This window comes from Fibroporia radiculosa (genome assembly GCF_000313525.1).
Source record: "Fibroporia radiculosa TFFH 294 genomic supercontigs, scaffold3773, whole genome shotgun sequence".
In the NCBI taxonomy this organism is placed as follows: domain Eukaryota; kingdom Fungi; phylum Basidiomycota; class Agaricomycetes; order Polyporales; family Fibroporiaceae; genus Fibroporia; species Fibroporia radiculosa.
The window spans coordinates 71345-90187 of NW_012133393.1; the positions used below are offsets into that span (position 1 = coordinate 71345).

An 18843-nucleotide genomic window follows, 5' to 3' on the forward strand; every position below is an offset into this window, starting at 1 on the left:
TATTCGGTCCTTTGGGCCATGACCTGGTAGCGAATTGACTGGCATTTGATGGGAGTTGCTCAAGGATCTAGATGAAAGAGCAAGTGGAGAAATTTTGTGAGAAGGTTCCCGCCATCATGTGGTCCAACATCCTTCACATGTGATATCTTCCCCAAGGCGTGATGCCCTCATTGATGCGTTTCGTCAAGTTGCTGCAGGTCTGCAGATCATTATTGTAGGATCGTAAGTTATGGCACTGGAGACAGTCTACAACCACAACTTGGCGAGGAATGTTGAGTCACTACACCTTGACACAACGCTGCCGGAAGTAGGTCGAGTCGCCGAAACCAATTGCAGCGTAGATCGATTATTCATCTACTTGAACATACATCTTTGCGTGTGAATCGACTAATCTGTAAACCATCCAAGTGTTGACGGGGGCAGTACGCATCTGTGCTCGCTGCAGAGTCCATGAAGACGAGCAGACCAGAAAATTCACGCGTATACTCACCATAGCGAAGCACACGCCTTGATATATAGCGTTATAGATAGCCTTGTACTCGGGATTTTCTTTCGCAATCGAATAGTCGGCCAAGCAGAGTACGGTCGCTTGTTTAATCACCTGCGAGTACGATGGCATGAGACATCTATGGGCGCGATGAGAGGAAGGCGCACCAGTTTGTTCGCTTTTCCCTGTTCTTCCGGATCCTCTAGCGGCTGAGAGCTAGAAGACCCAAAGCCTTCCCCATGTGCCTTCACATCAGCTTTTGACGTTCGGTGGGGCACTTTTGGAATTTTGAACTCCTTAGAATCCTTCGTCCTTGACGCTGTTCTTCCTCCCGCAATGCGTGACACAGATGTGCCGGGCTTTGGTAATCGCCTCATCGTTTCTCTCGCTAGCCTCAGAGTCTCTGCATCCTCGCTGATCTCGAGAGCCTTTCCCTTGGTCTTGCTACTGGATTCTCTGCCCGATTTCGTCCGTTTCCTTTCATCAGATGGCGACTGGTCGCGTTTTCGTTTTGAAGCAGAGGGTGGTAAACGCGGGGTAGGGTCGTCGGGTCTCGGCCGGGGAGGTGCGGGCGCGGGGGGAGGGCCGGGAAGGATGCGCGCTGCAATGAGGCGGAGAGAATTTGGTGCAGAGGTCGACGTTGAAGGAAGATCTAACGCGCCGTATGCGGGTACAGGGCCGTTCGGTGGTAGTTGGGCATATATGAGAATGTCGGATGCGTCCGAATCATCTGGAGCAAGCGGAGTGCTATCACTCGGTCGTCACATTCCATACTCGAAAATGACATACCACTATCGCTCAAGCTAACCCGCATGCCATACTCGCTTTTTCCGTCAAGTGTCATGCTACCCTCTAGGCAAAACAGCGCCTCGAAGTACATCCGACTCAAAGCAGCCTGTGGATGAATGTCTCTTTGCACGAACGGAGTGTCAATTAAGCCACATATACGCCGCAAATGAACCTGTGTACTCACACGCTAACCACTCCGTCACTCTTTGCGTCAATCCACACCTCTGATAGGCTAGCAGTACCTAGGAAGTGGAGGTTCCGACCGCGCATACTCTCCAGCGCCAGCGTGAGGGGGTTATTTAAAAGATCTACCCCATAAGTAGTAGAAGAGCTTTCTCCAGTATGTGAACTAACAGTGAAGCTTAGCCCGTCCAAAAGCATATGCGAGTCGGGAAGAGAAAGAGCTCCACGATAGAGTAGTCGATGGGTTGAGGTATTATGTGGCTTGTGTTGCAGCGCGTTTATTTCCATTATCTATGCAGTGTCAAAATCAATGGTTGACTGTAGAACAACAAGCAGATTCCGCGAGTGAGAGTAGCAGTTTGCAGTGGTCTCCGGGAAACGCGTTGGCATGCGGCGCGTCGAGTCACGATCACGTGGCTCTTTCGTGTCCAGCCACAGGCTGAACCACAGCTTGGCCACAGGCACCGACGAGCCGCTTGACCTTGAAAATCAAGATTACTCACTTGTCTCCGTGTCGAGATTGAGGTACGACCACGGGATTCAACGCTCGATATCCTCGAGATCTCTGTTCTCCAGCATGAAGACAGCTGGGGAGGAAGAGGCGCAAACGTTAATCGGATATCTGCCATCGGACTAGCCGGAAAGGTTTCGCCCCAATAATAGTGTTGCTTTGTTCGAGCGCGATTGTGGCGCGACGTAGCTCACGCTTTGTCGAGACTGTGGCTCGATGGTCGATATAAAAGTAAGTAGTTTCTCCACTGAGCATATGCCGACTTCAATTTGTCTACCGTCATGTCTCAACGCAGTGCTGTACGTCTGTCTTCCCTTGGCATCCGCTTACTGTGCTGACGTCTTGTTGTAGTCCAAGGGAAATTCTTGTGTGAGATCGAATCGAAAGAATGATAAACACGGCCTATCGTCCACCCAACTCGCTTCTCACGGCGAGACATCTGTCCAGAAATTATCTGAAATCGACGACGCGAATAACAGTGATGATGAATACACCATTTCCGGGTTTGGTGACATCTCTCTATCCGCAGATTATGAAGCTCCGGCACCAAGTCCTACGAAAGCGTTTCTGAAGCCCAAGTCCCGACGTCCGCCAATTCCAAGTAAATGCCGTGGCGCGAACAGACAAGAGACTGATCTTGGTCAGAGTTCTGTAAGTGATCACTTACCGGGAATTATCTCACTCCGTGTCTGATGTATCTTGTTCGTAGCGACTGACAAATGCATACTCTCATCTTCGGGCGGTGTCAAATGCTCCTCTGTCGGCTGCGGAAAGTGTCGAAGCTTTGCTCAATCGCTTCAACCGGCCACAAAACTCGAAAGACGTACACGCTGACCCACTTACTCGTGATCGGAGAATCGCAACTGAGCCTCAAAGGCAGCAGGTAGCGTCTGATGAGCTCCAGGCCTTTAGGCAAAGGTGTCTGACACGCGAGGCCGGTCGATATCTGAGCGATTACGAGAAATTGCAAGGCAAGCCGCTTCGCAGTAGACTGCCGCCCCGCCCACCGTTGCCGCAGTGGGATGACTGATCTCGTTTTTGTCGCATTATTTACCATCTGTACCGTATTTCCATGTTGAATCTATTATCTTGCGCTTGGCGGGATTCGCCATTTTGGGGCAAGTCGGTGCTTATTAACCCGTGCTTATGTAAGGTCCGCTACTCTGACTCGTCGCCGCCTTTGTCGTCACTGTCGTCCTCGCCGACGACTTGATTCTTTGCGCCGTTCTCCACCCGACGACGGGCTGTCGTCGTCGCCCTTCACGCACTGCACTGTCTATCACCGGCAACAAACACGAGGGCCTGCACCCGCTTATCTAATTGCAGCGACTGACGGCAGCAAGGCGTTTTCCTCCGTGGTCGACGAACACATGCTCTCGATTCCCAACTGATAAGCCATAGCCAGCAACCTCAGGCTCCATTATACTCATCGTCGTCTTTGTTCTCATCCTCTGTGCACTGGCTCGGTCTAGAACGGAGGCGGTGTTAGAGCCCTGGGAGCACCACTCTCCACCACTCCCTGCCACTTGACGTGTCCACCCTCTCACTTGCTTTGTTTTGCTTTCTCGAGTTCGTCGATTCGACCACCCTCATTGTCTTCGGCCTGATGTCTGGCAGCGGCCCAGACGCTGCCTCAAACGCTCGAATACGGTCGGCGGCTCCAGTGGGCACATGGAAGGTGTCCTATCGCACCATCTCCTGGGCCTATCCCAAGAAGCGTCCGCGATCGTCCCCAGCCAAACCGGTCGCTGGTTTGCATCCCAGGCCACCTCACTACCATGACTTGCTCTATCGCACTAGGCATAAGGAATGGGTGGCGAAGGTCTCGCCGGAAGACTTAGAGCTCAGCTCCAGTCTTGTGGGGGTCAGGGGGGCTGAGCAGGTGCTACGGCTATACGAGGAATCTGTGGGTATCGAACACATCCCTGTCGCAGCTACGTCCGAACCCCCTTCCAGCGGCACACTCGGCGAGGAGGACCTACCGGTGTCGCAGGAGCGCTGGAACGACCAGGTGCAAGCGTTGTTGGGCGGGGTGTTGGAGCGATTGACAATGCCCTTGGAGAATATCACGCTTAGCACTCCGGGACGAGAAAGCAAGATGTGGGATCTCAACCTATTGGACAGCCCGAATTCGGACGTCGTTGATTTAACCGAATCCGAGCTCTCGGTTGAGTCGGACCCTCTGCCGTCGACGCCCCGAGCAGGACTTGCATCGCCTCACTCCAACAAGCAGCTGAATGCGTCTGCCATGTCGTTTATACCAACCATCCCAACCTCGTCTCCGTCGTCAAGCTCCGGTTCGGGCCTGCGTTCGCCATCTCCCACGTACGAGTTTGCGTTCCCGTCTTTGATCCCGAACAATCCAGCAGCCTCTCCGCCTAAACTTCAGCTACCGCTGCAGAAGGATGGGGATGGGTTTTACCATCCGGTTACCGGTGCGTCCCCATACAGTCAAGCTGCAGACCCTGCGCTGTCGCGCAATGCCGCTTCTCGTCGAGCGTCCGCAGACCTGCTGCCGGCGTTTCTCTCGGATGGATCGGGCTCTGTTCGTGCGAGATCACGCAACACATCAAAGACGAGGGAAATTGTGGATCGACTGCGATCTGGGCGGTGGAATGGTAAGAAGGCGGGAGGAAGAGCAGGAAAGGAGTCGGAGGATAAGTCTCCAGCCGGTCCTGCTTCTCAGACGGTCAAGTCGAAAGAGAAGTCAAACGATCAAGGTGGCTGTCCTGCGCCGACGCGAGCAGAAGCTGGCTCCCCTGATGCTGTTGATGGGTGGGTCCGAGGATCTGAGTCTTCCCTGAGCAACGACGACGGCTGGATTGCGGGTCTTCCCAGCGCCAATCCGACGACCCCCGCACGCCCCACGAGCAAACGCGCGCAGAAAAGTGGACATAAGCGGTCGTCGAGTAGTACGAGCTCGATGACAGGATCGACGTCTGCGTGCAGCTCTACCACGTTTTCGCCCGCAACATCTCTGTCGAGTTTCGGCCCGCAGACCCCGCAGAGTGCGAGCGCGCTCATGTTCCCGCCGCCCCCTACAGGCGTGCCGCTGTCGCCGTTTTCTGCACTTTATCCACCCCCGCCTGTCGATCCCGTGCAGATGCACATCCAGCAACAGATGCAGGCGCAGCAGTGGCGCGCGTATGCGGCCGCTATCGCGATGTACCACCCCCCTCATCCGGCCATGCCGTACTCCTCGTTTATGCCTTTGGCAGTCGCTGGCCCACCGGGCGCGTACCCTGCCACGAAAGGGATGGCGGGTGTACAATAGTAAGTGCGCATGATCGGCCATGCGCGGTAGCTGATGCTGCTCCGTAGATTCCTCCTCTACTCTCTTGGTTTTTTTTATGTTCTTTTTGGGCTGTCACCCACTGTGTAGTGTAGTACTTCGTTCCCATGCTCACCTCTACTGAGAAAATTACCAAAGCCCATTGTTGTTGTGCTCGTGTAGGCTGGTTCTAAAGATTATTCGATAGCACACCGCTCATATCGCTGGTCATACATTGTGACGGACCGTACCTCGGCCGTGTGCCGTATCCCTGGACTGCTTTTGTGTTATACATGCAATGGTGTACGGCTCGCGATGATATGCAATATATATTGCAGGCAGACTGAGTCGACTGCACAACTACATGCGCCGTGGCCCAAGTGCGGACAAAGGAGCCTAAACAGGGAGGCATCCGAACAACAAAGGGCGGCGAAACTACAACAATCCGCAAGCGGGTTACTCGGGAGATAACGACCACAAACTGTATAAAAATCTATCCCAGCCGCGACAGCCCACCCGGGCGCAGACGTCTCACCTGGTGCTTGGGCTGAGAAGAGGAAAGAACACGCGCGGCCGGCCCTCGCCCTCCCGCCCGTTCTGCTGCCGGCGCTCCTCGGTCACCCAGATCTCGACGCGGCCGCAGCCCGCCTGCTCGAGCAGGTACTCGTGCTCGCGGAACGCGACGTCCTCCTCAAAGTTGCGCCACTCCGTGACCCGCTTCACCCCGCGCGCCGCCGCGTCCCTCGGCGGCATCTCGCGGGGCGCGTCGTCCGCGTCTGTGGCGTCCCCTGCCGCAGAATCGCGCTGGAGAGGCGCGGGAGGTCCGGGCGCGCTCGACCGCGGTGGGAGGGCGAAGCGCGGGTTTGGACGGAGGATGGTGCGCTGGACGTCGTACTGCGCGCCGCGGAAGCTGAACGACTCGCGCAGCTCGGAGGGCTCGGTGTCGGTATTTGGCGCGTCGCCATGGGGATCGGGCTCCCAGTACGAAGACGACGAGGTGCGAGTGTCGGAGATGGACGTCCAGGTGCCTGTGTCGTCGGCGGATGGGTCTGTGCCGCTGTGGATGAGGAATGGGCTGAAGGGCGTGGCTGAGCAGGCTGAACCATCCCTTCTTGCCTCAGTGTATGGAATGATCTGTGGCGATGCTGTGAATGGTTTGGCATAGAGTTGTGTAGTGAGTGGACTGACCCCGTTGACAATTGGCAGTTCTTGCTGCTTCTGCTGCGCCCCCTGTGGTGGTATATCGACTAAGTGTACGCTGGGAAGCTGTGTCTGCTGCGCATTCATAATGAATCCCGAATTCGCTTTGCAGGGCGGGTGGGCTAAGTTGGACAGCTGTAGTCAGACGTCGATCCGATAAATCAATGTGCACTTCGCTGTTAGTTTTATACCGTATCATTGGTGCCTTGGCCTTGGCCACCCAGATATCTTGCTTTGTCTGTGCGAGCACGATGTGGGAGATCTAGTAAAGCAGAATATTCACACAGTGATGAGTCGTGGAGGTGCTTTGTGCTTCTGGCATGACTACACCCTACCACACGGTACACTGCCGCATGCGGCGAGGAATGAAACATGATGTCCTCGGAATCGATGTTGTTGGGCTGAACGAACCGGCAACTTGGCCCCAGACCAATAGGCTATCGCAACATTGAGAATGAACGTCTAGAGAACGGATCAAGACCCCGGAAGGAAACGAACGCACAGAGGATATCCAACTGAATCCCACGCCCGGCGGCCCCGGACATTGACAAGGCGAGAGTGGACCTCATATGACCGCCCAAATCCCCGGTAGATATGAGATAGCGTCTAGGATAAAGGCCCGCACGCTCATGGCACGAGTTCTTGTGGTCTCGCGGAGAGCGCCAAACCTTGTTTTATGACATGCGGCTTGCATCCTGTGGAGCCGGCCGCGGCGCTCCGATGTAGTGTAACTTCGTTGCCTAGCACACATCAACCTTGTTATGACGACGTCACCGCTATGAACGTCTATGAGTTTCAGCAAAGGTCGCTAGGTGCCAACAGTATGAACGTAGGGATACACAGTCGACGTGGGGTTCATCGGACCGTGGTGACCTCTGAAAATCTACTCTGCTTGGACAAATGAAGGCCCGCGGTAAGCATTCTGGTCGCGAGCGGGATGAGTAGAGAGAGGACTGTGTCGTATATTCGCGGAGTCCGGGCCCAAGGGGCGGGGGGGCATTTGAAGCGGTGCGCCGAGTGCATATTGGACGGGCACTTCGGTCCTGTACCGGTCCCACACAAGCATCTAGCCTATGCCCTAAAAATAGGACGATGAAAAGGGACTGAGCCGCTCGGTCAGAGCCCGGGCACCTGAGCTTGGGGCTGGCATGGTGGCGCTACCAGACAAGGCTGTTTCTGAAGCGTATGCAATAGCTTTACCATTTTGCATGTGATCCGCTGATGCCGGAAAGAAGACCGCATGATACTCTTCCCGGGCAAGCATATTCCCTACGATTTTTAGAGCACACTGGTCTCTGATAGAATTATACTGAGCGCGCGAGATGAGACTCACTGGTTCGCACGACGTGTCAAAGTTGTCGCCCTGCTGCCGATGGTCTCGCTTCACCGCGCTTTGCGTTGGACAGACAGCTTGAACCCCGAGGCTGGTGATAGAGTTTGTACACATTGAGCGTGTAGTAAGTGGTGCTTTTAAAGCAATCTCAAAATCGATGTGCCACCCTTGGGAAAATACAATGGAGCATGGTGGCACCTCGGCTGATGGCAGCTTGATGCTCTAGGTGGCAGGCCGCTCAGTGTTGGGTTGCACTCATTGAGGATAGCAGAGATAAAAATAATGGCGAAATTCTGTACAATTTATGTACGGTTCATTGATACCAGTAGCGCGGGTGATTTTTTTGTTTGGCATATGACTTGACATTGTCACAATAAGCTCCTTTTGAGAGGGATGAATATACTGTCTGAGTCCAGTCATCACCAACTCGAGGAAGAAGTCAACTCACACGGGGAAACACCCGGGCAACACCCGAACCGCCATGGTACTAGCACCAGCCTGTTCCACCCATGATCCATTGTATTTCTCAAGGGCGGCAGTATATTGATTTTGAGATTGCTGTAGTGAAACTAAACCTAGTGTTAGAGCGTCAAGCGATGTGGAAGCGAGACCGCCACGACGATGGCAGCTGCCTTTTCTGGAGAGAGTGCGCGGTGGCGTCCAATCATATGTTTTGCCGATAACCTGCGCTGGATGAATACTTGGGGACTTATCCGAGGACTTGTCGTGGTAAACCAGGGTTGGCGCTTCAGGCTGCACCCATCTTCCACCTTCGCTGCAAGTGCGCATTTAAGCAGGTCTCTGTCTCAGCTTGCTGTGTACTGTGTCGTTCGCTTTGTGGGCATAGCATGCCTCGAGAGGCTGTAGCTAGTCCTGTGGCTGTGGCGTCGGGCAGGTTGCCCAAGGCGTTCACTAGTCTCTATCGGCTCTTCTTGCGAACGTTGGCTGCATCAGTGCTAAACAAACGGTCTGCTGCACAGCGGCTGCGAGAGCTATGGAGACCAACATTTTCCGGTGCCGCGCAGGTTCTCCACAGATTGGAAGACCGGGGGCTTGATGCTCACGAACGCAAACATCTCCGGCACTGGTACAGCGCGTGGGAGCAAAGAAGTAAGTAACCTTCTGTTTCATCAGCGCGTAACCTGACTGCGTTGGGTGCGTAGCCGACAACACTCTATCTCTCCTGCTCGTCTCTGCCCAATCGCGTGGTCTGCCGCACCGCCTCACTCGTAATCTGAATTTTCTGCAGAAGGAGCATCCCCGCTTCCGGGACATCAAAGCCGGTAGTATTCTCGAGAGACAGTGGTGGAATCCTCAGTTGCCCCAGGATTCAGAGCGTTATAAACCTCGGATTATCAAACTAGGCTCTCGAGCAGACAGGAGGGAGGACAGGAAAGACAAATGGCGCAAGCTGGACGAAGACTCGTGGGGTGCGCTGGGAGAGGCGGTCCTAATGGCCGAGGGCAGGAGTGCGATTTCCTTGGGTAGAATATTACGTTCTCCTTGAGATGCCGGCGTGAATTTCCCGATTAACAATTTCTGGCCAAGCGTCTCAATCGTATGTTCTACTATCAATCAGTTTGGTTCCCCATCGCTTATACGACCACCTCCTACGCTGTGCCGAGTATCGTGTTGGGTTGCTTCGTTCTGATGAGATCACTGCCTGTTTACTCCTGTCAAGTGGTGCGCACACACGCTGCATTTCGCATGTCTGCTCATGTCTGGCTCCGCGCCTCTGCGCGCTAATGTCTGTCACAAGTCAATCCCGACCCCCCAGTGGCCCGGTGCGCCCTTCATTTGGTACCCATTCCGGAGGCTCTGCTGAATATACTTCTGTCCGTATTTACTCTGATGGACATGCCGTCACAGGTTCCACGCCCATCATGCACCGTCGAGAGGCTACCTCGACGTGTGACAATCATGTGATCATGCATTGGCTCGAGCCAGGTTGCCACAATGCACAGATGTGGCTGATATTTCGTCAGTCTACCGCGGGCTGCGACCTCACGGTTGCCTTTGTAGCCATCCTTTGTTCTTGAAGTATCGAACAATGGCGCAGCATCCTATGTTGAACATTGACAATGTGCTAGACGCGAGGCACCGCGCCACTCGAGTGTCGTATTTAAACAGGCAGACAACTTCTCTTCCCTCGCTGGTCGCTACCGCGCCCATCATCTGTCACTTCTTGTGTCGTGCCTTCCTGTGATCTTCACCGGGCCCATATCTATAGGGTTCCTTTTCCAAGTGGGTCCTTTCTTGCCTTCGCCTTTCTTCGTTCTCTTTTGCCCTTCGGCCCGGATTGTTATCCGTCCTCCTTTTTTATTGCCTTGCTTGCCATGCCTGCAATGGCCCACCGACGACGTTTCGAGGGTTCGCTGGACATGGTCGCCGCGCGACCTGAGCTTTTCGTTGATCTTGTGTCGTCTCCGTCGAGCACGGATAATGCCTGGAGCATGGTCGATTCCCCTGTCCTCGGGCGAAGGACAAATGGTTCACGACTGCGTGAAGTCACTAACCAGAGGGTTGATATCTCCAGGAAGATCATATCTGTATGTCATGGATAGTCTGCCGTACTTTGTGCTGACTTGTACTCCAGGCGGCCCCGGTGGCACCTTTGAATATCAAGAAGATGCGACGACGAGCAATGTTGAAAGGCGTACACTTGGTCCTGCCCGCGTCTCCGATGCCACCAACCACACCAGGTCCTTCGACCTCGCTTACCTTCACCGCAGAGTGGGACTCGACTCAGAGGGGATTCCTCTTCACGCCTTTGGGTGACGAGCCTTCTTCTGCGAGGAGTGTCCAAGCCACTATCAGTCCAGTGCCAGACGATATTGAAGAAGAAAGTCGTTACGGCGACAGTGAACCAGAAGTGCCCCTGGCAGACGACCCTCACCCTAATAGCCCTATGTCTTGCAGCTCCACGAGCTCAGTATTCTCACACTCCTCATCCCTATTTATTCACAATCGCAAGCAGTCCACCACCTCCACTGCTCCGTCCTCGATCTGCGACGACGATGCCAAGCTAACTCTGTCCTCCTCCACGTCTCTGCGTTCGCAGACTTCACATTCCGCGCAGTCCGAAGCCGACTGCGTTGCCGTCGTTCTCGAGCCTGTGGAACTCGATTATTGTCTCGAGGGAATTGACGAAGACGTTCTGGCAGACCCATGGCAGGCATTCGACTCACTGTGCTGGGAGTCTGTTGAGGAGCCCCTTCGGCCCGTCCGTGCAAGACCTGTCCCACGCCGCGTAAGAGGCCCGAGGCCGCGCCCGGATGTCCCCGTTGACACCGCGAGCAAGATCCTGAGTCCCGCTGAGGTGAGCCCCAGCCCGCCCTCCGCCTTATCCCCGATACCGACGCGCGTGCCCAAAGATTAGAATTTCCCGCTTTTCGAGCGACGCACTCACGCTCCCGAGTACCCCACCACACCACTGCATATCTCTGCGCGTCCCCTTTGGCAGGACGTTTAAGTTTCCCCGGCGAGCGGCATAGATGGTTTTTCTGCGGACATCGATAACTTCATCTACTCATTTATCATCTCCACGGCACCCCTCACGATCACTGACGACTGTACTTGTACATCTTCGTTCCCCGTGCTGCATTGGACACCCACAAGCGCTCATTTATCTTTTTTTTCGTTTTTATTATCTTCGTTCCCTGTACCATATATTGGTGCACCACACGCTGTCTTTGACTGTGTGCATGTACGTTTACTTATCGCTGCTGCGTATTACATCGCCCCTGCGCGTGTGTGAATGCCGGCCATGACTCATCGGGCCACACGGCGTCCGCTCCCCATGCCTGGTCGCTTGCCAATGCCAAAATAGACGGTGCGCGATTGCTACCCTGCGATCCCAAATGCCCATGGCTGGTGCCATCAAACCTCCCGTAGCCTCATGGTGCCGCCGTGTGGATGGGCAGGAATGCTCCCAGGCGATCCATTGACTGCAACACCGCACGCTCTCGGAACACATCAATGCGATAGATTGTCGTCATGGACGCTGCATTGGGTCGCTCCGTCCCGAAATATCTCATACATCATACGAGCATTAGGTCGTAAGGAAATATGTCGTCACAGGCATGCGCCCCGCCACTACCACCGCTCTTGCTCCTGCCGGCTCCGCGTAGCCTGCTCGATGCGGACCATCGCGCTCGCGACGTCCTTGCAGAACGCATCATCGCCCAGCAACTTGACGATCCCGGCCCGCTTAAAGACCGCACGCGGACGACCCTTCAGGTGCGTAACGTACAGACCCACCCCCCGACTCTGCAGCATGCGGGCCCGACGTTAGCGAGCGCCAAAAATACAAAGCGAAGAACGGACGGACCTGATATGTCTCGACTAGCTCGTAGAATATCTGGGCGGCACTGCAAGTCCGACAGACGTGAGAGATGTGCACAAGATGTGGAAGATGGGTGCTACGCACGAGGCATCGACGCTATCCACATCTGCCAGGTGGAAGACAAGCACACTAGCATTTTCTCGACTTGGCTCGTCCGACGGGTGATGCTTATTGACGCCATACAATTCCAGTCGGCGCAGACGCTCTAATAGCACAATTTCAGCCACAGAGGCGTTCAGAAGGCCAATGACTAATACCTTTCAGCTGCGCGGTGTTTGCTGAAACATAGATACCGTGAGTGGAAGCGCACGAATACCGTAGGGAAAGGCTTACCAAAATCTAAATTCTCTCTGATGCGTACAATTAGCACACCAGCAGCGTCTTCCTGTGCTTCAGGATTCTCATCTACGGGTTTCCAAACATCCGTCCCAGGAATACGACCCTACGACGGTTGGTAAGACTTGTTGATAATAAAGAATGATGCAGTCGTACCAAAATTGTCATGCGAGTCTTGGAGGAACGATGGACAACTAGAAGCAATGATATAACTAAGCTCACTGCAATACCAATCTCCAAGTTCCAGAAGATGGTCAAAACGAATGTTAGGGCCATCAGGGAGAGATCCACCCAACTGCGAAGTCTGGAGACAGGGAGCTTGAGATAGAAGTCCCGTCAAAGAATCAAAGAACGCGCCACACTCACCCCCAGTAGAACCTGAGGTCGTGGGGGACTTCTGCCAACAGGGAGAACACCACAAGCGTAATTCTAGACATCTTGTTGAGCTGCGCATGACCCTACGGAGCAGGAAAGCAACACTTACACTGAGCCAAGAACACATTTTGGCAGGTAATATAGCCATGGGAGAATGTAAAATACCGCTAGGAGGACCACTCCGGAGCAGATAATAGATGCCATCTGTGTTCTTGCACCCACTTCGCCGTTGATCTTTGATCTTGTGTGACGGGATGTCAATAAACTGCCCCTTAACCGCCACAAGGTGTCCCATTCATCGACTCACCGAGTGATAGACCCAAATGCCGGAAGTGTTCCGGGGACAAAAGACGCCGCAAGATTCCCAGCTCCAAGTGCGACGAGCTCGCGATTGGGACTGATACTGTAACCATACAGCCCCGCATTTTGCTTGGCGGCGACGATGCTATCAAGAAAGCCTATAATAACACAAACACTGGGGCCACTGTCAGCATAGCTCAGTCAGTGTCCAGAGATTCTTACACTGAGAGGGACGTTGTCCGCCGCAGGAATTGCAACGTCATCTTTCCCAGAGGGAACTGGATTAACGATGAACCCGTATTGATCGGAACGCTCCCAAGAATATCTACACCTCGTTCGTCCCAGTCCCATTCATCTGACATTACTGTAGAGGGACATTGACTCAATCAGAACAACCATGCATTTTCGAGGTGACTTACTCGACGAGCAGACGACCACGATTAGAACCTCTGGTAATCTATAAATGATAGGGTATCGTTTGAATGCGCCCTTCAGGGTCCGCACAAGGACCAGGATGGCTAGAGCACCAAAGCTGATAATCATGGTGAGCTGGTGGCCATGCGTCCATACATTGTTGATGATGAACATGAATTTATCTAGTGTCGTATGCAATTGATATTCGTGCTGCAACTTCCCCAGGCCGAACATCGGGATAAGTTGTTCGCTGACCAGGAACAGAGGTCATTTCGGGACTAATGAGATGTGTGGATAACACATACATCATGATGACGATGGCCATGGCCGAAACAAAACCCCGCAGCAACGCACGACTGAGCACAACATCCAGGAATCCGAGCCGGAAGAGACCCAGCGCAAGACTGAGCAGCCCGACCTACAAGCGTTCATTCCTACTATTAGCATAGCCCCTAAGCGGAGATGCTATGGGACTGACCTGGAACGTGATCACAGTCGACACCGCAATGCCGATTGTCTCGCGATCAAAGCTTTGGAAGTGTGGGTCATGCAAAAAGTCGTCAATAGCTTGCCCGATGAGCAATGAGAGCGAAGCTTCCGGTGAAACATTCAGCTGGCGGGACGTGCCCAGCAGCGCATATACGAGGCCCGGGACGGCTGCGGAAAACTGCGACGTGGGGTATTAGCAGACGACGATCCAAGTCGCTTCGAGGAACGTACGAGTCCAGTTATGGGGCTCAACTTCGCCAGTGACGTGGCGTAGGATATTGCTGTCGGAATGAGCATACATGCTACCGTTAGACCCGAAAGCACGTCTCCACCCAAGCTACATGCTAATCAGCGGAATTTTATGGGAGAACATACAAAGTACGTACAGAGACCATGAATATCTGGGTATCCAAGCGGTTGAAGGGATATAGTAGTTTACTTTTGCCCAGGTAGGTGTCCTCCTATGCGTTGATTTAATTCCAGAATCTAAACATGAGGAAGAGCGAGAGCGTCAGCATATGCGCGACACCTCCTCTTCAGAGTCAAACGAGTATATTCTTTCGCTGCCCACGCTGAGATAAATCAGCGCATGTTTTTTGGGTTCCAAACCTGAAATTCACAACCATATATGCAACGCTCAAGCGCGAGTCAGCCTCATCAGAGTATATGCAGGCTGACCGAGTTTGGAATATCTGATAAGTCGTTGCAGGTGAGAGACCCGCGCATATACCCAGGCCTCGGGTTCACAACCGAACCAAAAACAAGCACCGAGGAGAATCCGTTGGTGGTCAAAAAGTGGGACAACCACGACATCACTAAAACCTCGACAAGCCAGAACGACCACCCACCTCGCGCCTGCATCGTCCCGTACTCCTGCTGCTGCTCGACGTCTCCTCTCAACAGGTCCGCCTCTTCTCTCTGAAGGGCGGGCGTCCGAGGTGTCTTGATGCCGCTGGGGGTGCTGGCCCCGGAGAGCTGCGACATGCCTCGCAGTGAAGATACAGACGTGCGCGCGGACAAGCCGTGATAAGGACGAGGCTCTCCGCTCCCTCCTCCGTTATTACTCATGATTAAGCAAGAGATTAGAAGAGCTTATCGCACACCGAGACTCGTCAGACGGTCGAGGGCATGAGAGTGATGAGATAGGACAGGTCGGGGCCACGAGCTGCTGTGCGGGCTACGGCAGACAGCTCGGGCGGGATGCTGACGGGCGCTCGGCAGTTACATACGGCTCCATCACATTCACCGCAGGCGATCGCGATACGCGCATTCGACCGTGAAGCTTTCAAAAGGACTCGGCTCAGGAATACTGCATATTTCACCTTCAAACCCGGTGAACTCATCTGGCGACGAGATACGACGGCACCGAGAGGATGCCCACTGACCAGCTGCGGCACGAATGACTCCTCTTGCGAGCACACTAGTCATGATCCATGCAAATACGGCGCGACAACATGTGGGACAGTACGTTTAGAAGCAGGGCCCCTCCAATGTTAATTTGTGTATGAGCACAGAGAGGAGTGGGGGACTGGGAGCACAGGAGGTCACAATCAGTACGGCTTTAATCTCGTTGCCATCCAGCGACTCATTCCCCCACACTAAAGGCGTACTATCGTTCTGCGTTAGTTTTCTCAATGACCGGTGAACCAGCGTTCCTCGTGCACATCCGTGTAATGTGATCAAATATATTTCTCACAATCCTTTTTAAACCATCCGCTCGTCGTTGAATGGACATGGCGATGGGCCTGAGAATACCGGACAATATGATATGGCCCATGAGTGATCCACCAGTCAGCTCAACGTACTGGAAGATCATGTTATACGTACGTACGTCTCCTTGGCCTCTGGAACGTGGCCCATTTACTCAAATTGCACATAGTATTTCATATTCATCTAGGCCATGCTCTTTGAGATCCATGCTTTGAGCTCGTCAGGACATCAAGTACAGCCCTGGGAGAAATTGGGGGGTAAACTCGAGGAGCTTTTAGTATACATTCAATACGCGTCGTGTTCGTGCGGCGCAAATGCGAGCTTTTCCCGCTGGCCCACAAACCTCACCAAAGGCCCAAGGCTGCGCTCCTCAAAGCAGCGAATACAAGTCCATAAAGTCTGCGCCCGAAGCAGGAGAACCTACCCATCCCATGCATGAAGTTCCATGAAAATCTGCTGACGGAGATTAGACAAGAGGTGATAGTCACATCGGTACACGTAGAGTAGCAAGTTCTTGAGGACTGCGCCGGAAGACGGAGGATAACACGTTGGGTATGGGTGATCTGAGGCAGCACAGGTGAAGCAGTAGGACGAGCCGAGCCCAGTGGCTCGTAGAAGTAAATCCAGATGACAATTATACCATAACGCGGAGGCCAATTACGAGTAGCAATAGACAAGCGTAAGTAGGGATGGACACGTGTAGCGATCGTATTATGGTACACTGCACGACGGCTCGGCACTGTAGGCCGAGCACTGACAACACTTTTGTACAACGAAACCTGTCCGCGACATGCGCGACCAAGCACCACCAGGGATGCATCGGGGGAGTGGGGCGGCGCTGCAATGCAGCACTAGTAGACGAAGATAGCATAGGGTTCAAGCGGGCGCGTATACTGAGTGCGCATCGTAAAGCCAGCTGATGTACATCGTACAGCAGCGATGAGGAGAGACGAAATTCCGTTGACGAAAACCGAACACATGTGAACGAAGGCGATGGTAGATGGTGAACGAGTGAGGAGAGCCAATGCGATGCAAGATGGACAGTTGTGTCGTAAGATGTGAGGAGAACAGACGCCTGGAACAGGGAGGGTGATGAGGTGCAGATGATAGCACAGCAAGACAGTAAGCTGGACAACACCGAGAGAATGCGAATGCCAAAAAAGGGAGTGGAAAGCGCAGAGCAGATGAGCCAATTACCGGAACAACCCAGAACGCGCTCGGAGCCCCGCTAGACCGCGCAGGACAGCGTTTGTCGACCCTTTGAGAGCTCCTCGCTCTTTCCGTATCGGCTCCCCTGCCCACTTGGGGAAGAAATGTACTGATTGTGTAGGATCAGGGAGAGTGCGTGAAAATGGATACATATTCGTATCGTACAACGCTCGGTTTTCCAAAGCCGGCGTACTCTTAGCGGCACATGGGAGATTCGTCTAATAGAGGAGATTAAGACCTATAACCATGAATGGAACTAAATGGTACTCACAAATTGAATCCGTTGTGCCGTCTGTATATCGTGCATGTCGTCGAGAGAGGTCGTCTTTATCTCCTGGTCCCCCTCCCAGGTCGGCATTATAAATGCCTCTATCCTTGGTGATAACTTGATAGGCTCTTCGTTGGTATCTGGCGCAGCTCCTAATGCCTTGTGGAACTCTGAAAACGCAGCGAGAGTTTGCCATGAATCCATGCCAGCATGGGTAGGCCTCCAACGTTCCGCATCTTCGGAAGTCTCATCTACCCTGGCTGGAGTGTCCACTTCCTCTTGTTGAGTCTCAGGCTCAACCTCGCCGGCGAAAGACGTCTCAGACATCCCAGGTTCCGTGTCCGATGTGCTACAGTCAGCTTCGTAGATGGATTGTTCGTAGCACACGTTGGCAAACGAGTCCGTTGGAGAAGAAAGGAGAAGATCGTCCAGGGCGTCCAGACAGGATACGTCGAAATACGGAGCGAATGCCAACAAGCTACAATCAATTGATGCGCGCGACTGATTCAAAGGTACGTCGGGGGCGATCAAGGGTTCCTCATGGAGCGTGGCGTCGTCATCGTCGTATTCGTCGTCGTCGTCGTCGTCTTCAGATATGGATTCGAGGTAAGGAGTCTGACCTGGTGCATCTAGCGCATGCAGGTGCGTGGTTGTAGGAACGGGAGTGTAAGGCGGTGAAGTTGAGTCCTGGCAATATGCAGGTGGGACCAAATCGTCCTGAACGAGGTCGTCATCGCTGTCGTAGTCCATCTCCAAAATGGATGCTGCTGATGACGATTCATCAATCCAAGCTTGTGTCTCCACAGCCTGCCAATGCATGTCGAGGGAGGGCCATCAGAATGAACCATCAACATTGATACGGTCTTAATGTTGGGTTGAAGACTTACCGAGGTAGTCTCGCGGGAGAACGAATAGACGGGGAGAGGGGACATGAGAGACATGGGGACGTTAGTGGCTGGGGGAGGAGCAGAAGGAAAGATGAATATCAGAGCCCGTATGTAAGTACGCCCTTGGGGGGAAGGCGTTCTTGATGTATGGAGCTGAAACACGAACTAGCAGGTGGGCGGTTGAAGGCACTGCCTCGGCGGTGGCGATCGGTAACTTGGGCGGAGAGTGGATGATGCAGGGACGGAGGGTGGATGGGCGAGGACACTGAGGACACTGCGATCAAGCACGAAGCAAGTATCGACTTTATCTGTGGAGGGGGGGCGATATGGCAAGGCGACGAGCCAACCCTTTTGTGAGCATGGTAATTGTCAAGGCCACGTTCGCAAACGCCGCGAACAACTTCCTCGTCGGCACACAGACGCTCGGGCCGGTCCGGCCAAGGAAGGTCCTGGTACCTTTCCGGGATATCCCCGAGCCCGAGGGTTAGTGTCAGCCATCCCGCCGCCGCCCACTCGGTCCGACGAGCAGAAAAAGAGCTAATTCGGCGGTCGTAGATCTAGTCCGGTGCGGCAACCTGAAAAGTTGCCTTGAGATTGTGGCATCTGGGAGGGAGTCTTGGGAGGAAGAGAAGGAGGAGGAGGATATCTTAGCAAAGGCTGGTAAAATGAATTCTTGGATCGGTGAGGTAGCCATTTGTTGTCTTGCTACGCCTTGATGGGGGGGGGGGGGGGGAAA

The 18843-nt window shown here is 53.8% G+C and overlaps 8 protein-coding genes across 8 annotated transcripts; 4 read left to right on the forward strand and 4 right to left on the reverse strand.

The window, feature by feature from the left end:
• Window positions 1-346: 346 nt before the first annotated feature.
• FIBRA_05077 (uncharacterized protein) lies at window positions 347-1747 on the reverse strand (the record flags this gene model as incomplete). The annotated part of the gene is made up of 5 exons (XM_012326855.1): window positions 347-439; window positions 491-601; window positions 655-1217; window positions 1277-1398; window positions 1461-1747. The coding sequence occupies 5 exons, from the start codon at window positions 1745-1747 to the stop codon at window positions 347-349; spliced, it is 1176 nt and encodes a 391-aa protein (XP_012182245.1).
• Window positions 1748-2251: 504 nt separating this feature from the next.
• FIBRA_05078 (uncharacterized protein) lies at window positions 2252-3000 on the forward strand (the record flags this gene model as incomplete). Its single annotated transcript, XM_012326856.1, has 3 exons — window positions 2252-2269; window positions 2322-2621; window positions 2680-3000. 3 exons carry the CDS (start codon window positions 2252-2254, stop codon window positions 2998-3000), a joined length of 639 nt encoding a protein of 212 aa, XP_012182246.1.
• Window positions 3001-3576: 576 nt separating this feature from the next.
• Window positions 3577-5244, forward strand: FIBRA_05079 (uncharacterized protein; the record flags this gene model as incomplete). Its single annotated transcript, XM_012326857.1, has 1 exon — window positions 3577-5244. The coding sequence occupies one exon, from the start codon at window positions 3577-3579 to the stop codon at window positions 5242-5244; it is 1668 nt and encodes a 555-aa protein (XP_012182247.1).
• Window positions 5245-5772: 528 nt separating this feature from the next.
• On the reverse strand, window positions 5773-6528 carry FIBRA_05080 (uncharacterized protein; the record flags this gene model as incomplete). The annotated part of the gene is made up of 1 exon (XM_012326858.1): window positions 5773-6528. The coding sequence occupies one exon, from the start codon at window positions 6526-6528 to the stop codon at window positions 5773-5775; it is 756 nt and encodes a 251-aa protein (XP_012182248.1).
• Window positions 6529-8622: 2094 nt separating this feature from the next.
• On the forward strand, window positions 8623-9281 carry FIBRA_05081 (uncharacterized protein; the record flags this gene model as incomplete). Its single annotated transcript, XM_012326859.1, has 2 exons — window positions 8623-8884; window positions 8938-9281. 2 exons carry the CDS (start codon window positions 8623-8625, stop codon window positions 9279-9281), a joined length of 606 nt encoding a protein of 201 aa, XP_012182249.1.
• An 829-nt stretch (window positions 9282-10110) lies between these two features.
• On the forward strand, window positions 10111-11153 carry FIBRA_05082 (uncharacterized protein; the record flags this gene model as incomplete). The annotated part of the gene is made up of 2 exons (XM_012326860.1): window positions 10111-10323; window positions 10371-11153. The coding sequence occupies 2 exons, from the start codon at window positions 10111-10113 to the stop codon at window positions 11151-11153; spliced, it is 996 nt and encodes a 331-aa protein (XP_012182250.1).
• A 716-nt stretch (window positions 11154-11869) lies between these two features.
• FIBRA_05083 (uncharacterized protein) lies at window positions 11870-15017 on the reverse strand (the record flags this gene model as incomplete). The annotated part of the gene is made up of 16 exons (XM_012326861.1): window positions 11870-12043; window positions 12105-12144; window positions 12204-12324; window positions 12377-12397; window positions 12453-12561; window positions 12612-12759; window positions 12822-12884; window positions 12940-13071; window positions 13138-13305; window positions 13353-13494; window positions 13550-13794; window positions 13850-13962; window positions 14023-14211; window positions 14265-14370; window positions 14420-14519; window positions 14882-15017. 16 exons carry the CDS (start codon window positions 15015-15017, stop codon window positions 11870-11872), a joined length of 2007 nt encoding a protein of 668 aa, XP_012182251.1.
• A 1919-nt stretch (window positions 15018-16936) lies between these two features.
• Window positions 16937-18161, reverse strand: FIBRA_05084 (uncharacterized protein; the record flags this gene model as incomplete). Its single annotated transcript, XM_012326862.1, has 3 exons — window positions 16937-17170; window positions 17224-18027; window positions 18108-18161. 3 exons carry the CDS (start codon window positions 18159-18161, stop codon window positions 16937-16939), a joined length of 1092 nt encoding a protein of 363 aa, XP_012182252.1.
• Window positions 18162-18843: the final 682 nt, after the last annotated feature.